Source organism: Alligator sinensis, unplaced genomic scaffold, assembly GCF_000455745.1.
Source record: "Alligator sinensis unplaced genomic scaffold, ASM45574v1 scaffold93_2, whole genome shotgun sequence".
Lineage (NCBI taxonomy): Eukaryota > Metazoa > Chordata > Crocodylia > Alligatoridae > Alligator > Alligator sinensis.
In genome coordinates this window covers 3,867,263-3,871,243 of record NW_005841854.1, presented here as the reverse complement: position 1 = coordinate 3,871,243, position 3,981 = coordinate 3,867,263, and the positions used below count along the sequence as shown (strand labels likewise).

The 3,981-nt window shown below is 35.5% G+C and overlaps 1 protein-coding gene across 1 annotated transcript in view; it reads left to right on the top strand.

The window, feature by feature from the left end:
* The first annotated feature begins 1,018 nt into the window (after positions 1-1,018).
* LOC102379986 (probable methyltransferase TARBP1) overlaps positions 1,019-3,981 on the top strand; it is a 16,116-nt gene continuing 13,153 nt past the window's right edge. Inside the window, exons 1-2 of the mRNA XM_014523815.1 lie at positions 1,019-1,113; positions 1,259-1,313. Coding sequence (XP_014379301.1) covers positions 1,019-1,113; positions 1,259-1,313 — 150 coding nt within the window. The remainder of the gene's footprint in view (positions 1,114-1,258; positions 1,314-3,981) is intronic.

The following is a 3,981-nucleotide window of genomic DNA, read 5'->3' as shown; positions in this document are numbered from 1 at the left end:
AAAAGAATCAAAATAAAAAATTAACCCCCCCCCCCCCCCCTAAAAGGTGAATGTATCTTCTGTTCACTACTGATCTAAACTACACTCCTTACAGAAAACTGTAACTTAGATTGATTATGCCCTGGGCTTTTTGAATGCCTGTACCTAGCATTAGGAGGTTTGCCCACACTCCGCACTACAGAAGAGGTCTCCCAGAACAGAGAAAATTTAAGTTATCCAGACCTGGCTGCTGTCCTAGTTGCTGTTTTTGTACTGACAGGGTCCAGCTTTCATAACCAACCAAACACAAATGAACCTTAGGCGCTACATAGACATGAAGCAAAAAAGGATCCCTGCCCCAGATATATTAAATTATAAGTGTAAAACGAGACAAAATAGATACAGACACATAAGGGCATGCAAAGAAACAAAGACAAAGCATTGATCAGCATCATAGGCAGTGTTCTTAATGCAAGTTTCTTGTAGGCAGCACAGAAAGGAGGGATTCAAAGGAGAACAATGAGTTTTAGATAGGTTTTCAGGGACTACTTTCCAAGTATGAGAGGTGGCATGACAGAAAGCACAAAATTGCTTGTTAGAAAATCTAGTTAGTGGGCTACAGAGGCTGACATCATGAGCCAAGTGGAAACAAAAGGCAAGGCCCAGATAGAAGAAAGATGACTATGGGGCATAGATAGGCAGTGAAAGGCCTTGAATATACTGAATCTGATGTGCTTGAGAGCAGCTGCAGGAGGTGCCCCTGGAGCAGCCCAACTGTCCTATTTCCAAACTCAGCATATGTGAATTCAGGCAAATGGGTGGGGCTTGCTCTGGAGAACCTTTCTTGGAAATGCCAGAGACACAATTTAACCATACCTGAAAGTAAAGGTTGACAGCTTGGGTTTGATGCAATGAGGACGGGTGAGGAGCCAGTGGTACAATGCATAGGGATGTGCAACATAAATCAAGATTATTTACTATGAAGTGATTCCAGCAACAGGATTCCTAGAAAGGCAAGGTTGCATTTGTCAAGTCCGGAATGAGAAATGCTGCAATAATCAAGAGGGGAGATGATGAGAGCCTGGACATTTATTTTGGCTGTGGACCAATTCTGCACAACACAGAATCTGAAAGGTATTTCTCCTATCGATTTGGCAACAATCTATAGGTAACAAATACACTTGAAAAATATGAAGAATGGGAGATGAGCAATTCAATAACCCAAAAGGGTCCAAATATGTCAAGTTGAAATCTTTTTTTTTTTTCAAAATTAAAACAGGACTTTTCTCAAAAAGAACATTTCTATAAGAAAGGTTGATTTTGACTATTTTTACGTAAGTTTGATCAAATAAACCAAGAATTTTTTTCAGTTTTCATCAACTAAAAGCTGAAATGTAGATGATCTGCTATTCGATTAAAATAAAAATGGGAAAAAATGGCTTTAAACCTTTCATTTAAATTTTGGCACAAATGGTAAATTATTTCTGACCAGTTCTAATTAACTACTAATGAATCGTTTGGCCAGCTCTAGTTACAGTCCATAAGCCATTTAACAAGCCAAAGATTCTTTGACCATGCCTACACAATACAATGAAGTGCCAAAGAGTTAGAACTAAATATTCATCGAGGCTATTCAGCTTAAGAACAGTGCAGTGACAATGGAGCTATACTGCTTCTAGAAAACCAAGTTAACTGATCTGGAGTTGTTCAAGTATCTTAGCTGGATCTCCTACCTGGGCTTCCAACTCAAGCCAAAGACTGAATAAGACTTCTAAACTGTAAAAGTGTATCTACTGTTAGAAACACTCCTTCAGATGGGATTAATTCTATGATCATCCTAGCAATTCTGGTTGCTTTATTTTTTCCAAAATTTCTTAAACTTTTTCTGTCATTCAGTTAGTCTATGAACACACTCCAATCTTATAAGTCTTCAAAACTCTGTTCGGCTATTTCATATCAGTTCTCCTGGTGCTCCCCAGGCTGTATCACTTTCATCAAGCTGAGTTTGAAACAGCCTGCTCTGAAGGTCTCCAACTCAAATATATCTACTAGTTTACTATTTCCAGGCTGTGTTGAGTCTATTGTTTTTGTCAGAGTGCTTGCTGATACTGATGAGCAATGAAGCTTTTAGATTCAGTAATAGTCAGTGCTCCATCTGTTGCAGAAACCAGTGTCACCATCATTACTAGCTTATGAATAAAATAGTACTTGAACTACTTAGCCTCTTGTTTTACTTCTTCAGTTGTAGTGCCATCAAAATATTTGCTTTTTTCTGCTGCTTTCAGACACCATATGTACTACAATCGTCAACTCCGCTGTGTCAAACAAGCATCAGTCTGGAACTAAAAAAGAACATGAACACAGATTCAAATAATCTTCCAATTGCTGACAAACACTTTCCAATAGTGATTCATCTCATCTAGTTACTGCATGTGTATCAAATCACATATCATAAATTAAAGACTGAATTGCTTGTTTATTTTGGAAAACTTGGAGCAGGTGTTGCTTTTCACTCCACCTTACCCTCAGTGAAAGCCTCTTTTTATATTTTGCGATTAAAAGCAACACTGAAAGAAACTCTCCTGGCCCCTTCCTTTTTTTTTTTTAATGGTTCTTAAACTTTTGATCCTACAGAAGTTGTTGTTAATATGTTCTTCTTTACTATATCCATGAAATGGTCCATACTGCAAGACACACAGGGTCAACTTACTGCAAACAAAACAAGTCTAAATGACTACATTTTAGTTTTCACTTACCATACAACAAGAACACAACCTGTTACTGTGAGCATCTGTTGCACAGTAAAAGTCATCTACCACCTTTCAACAGCTTCAACTGACCTACCCTTATGGACTTTTTAAAAACAAAATATCTTTATTTTTTGCACACTTGTTCCCCCCAAATGTCCATTTTGTTAAAAGGCCATCTTCTGTCAGAAACATTGTAATGGAAAAACTTTTTGAACGGCTTTCCAAAGACTGCTTTTTAGGGGATTAAAATAATAAATATTTATAACCACTTTTTTTAGAGCAAGATTGTGTTCCTGCTTTATTGGAGTGTGTTTATCTTTTAATAATACAGCTTTACCTCTATTGTTGTCTTTAAATCCCATTTTAAGAAACAAAGGTTCTATTTTCATGAACATAGCTTTAATAATTATGGACAAGCAATAGATATGCCCCTTCAAATATCTGTGTATATAAGCAGACTTCTTCCTAATAACTCAGTTCCAAGTGACATAAGCACTTTTTAAGCAAAACCTAGTTGTTTTTCTTATCCTTATCACTAGTTCCTCAAGTGTTTTTATTAAATTCTACCATGTATAAATGGCATATTATAAAAATAATTATATTTTTAATAGAAGTTTCTCCAGAGTGATCTGAATTATCAATATATGATTTTATGCGAGGCTATTCAGTTAGGAACAAGCTAAAATATGCATTTAGTGAATCCTTTTCTGAATAATCAAATAGCCTGCATTTTCTATGAAAGCATTTAAGATATTAATATAGACAGTTTAACATTATGCATTATAATTCTAGCTGCTTTAAGGTAGGTCTTCATTTTATGAAAGTTTTATTGAAGGATATTTTGATAGATGTAATGTTATTACTGTTCTACTGTTAATAACATTACTGTTCTACTGCAATAAAAAAATATATAGCAGCAAGGCTATTACATAATAAAAGCACTTACTTTTTGTCTTTAGAAAATCAAAACAACCATTTACGTCTTGAAATAGAAGTTGTGACTAAAATCAGCTTTAAACTGGTGGACATCTGTTTAAATTCCTGAGCAAGGGTAGTTTATGGTACTACAGGACTAAAAAAAAAATATTCCTCATATGCTGTTGATTAGATAAAACTACCTTCTTTAGTTCTTTAGGGTTTGTTTGGTTTTTTAAATCAGCCCTAAAATGTTCTAGAACAAGATATCTCATTCTTTCACAAAGATCGTAGTAAGAGAAAAGAATCAAGTGACATCCTTTTTTTTCCTTCCTGC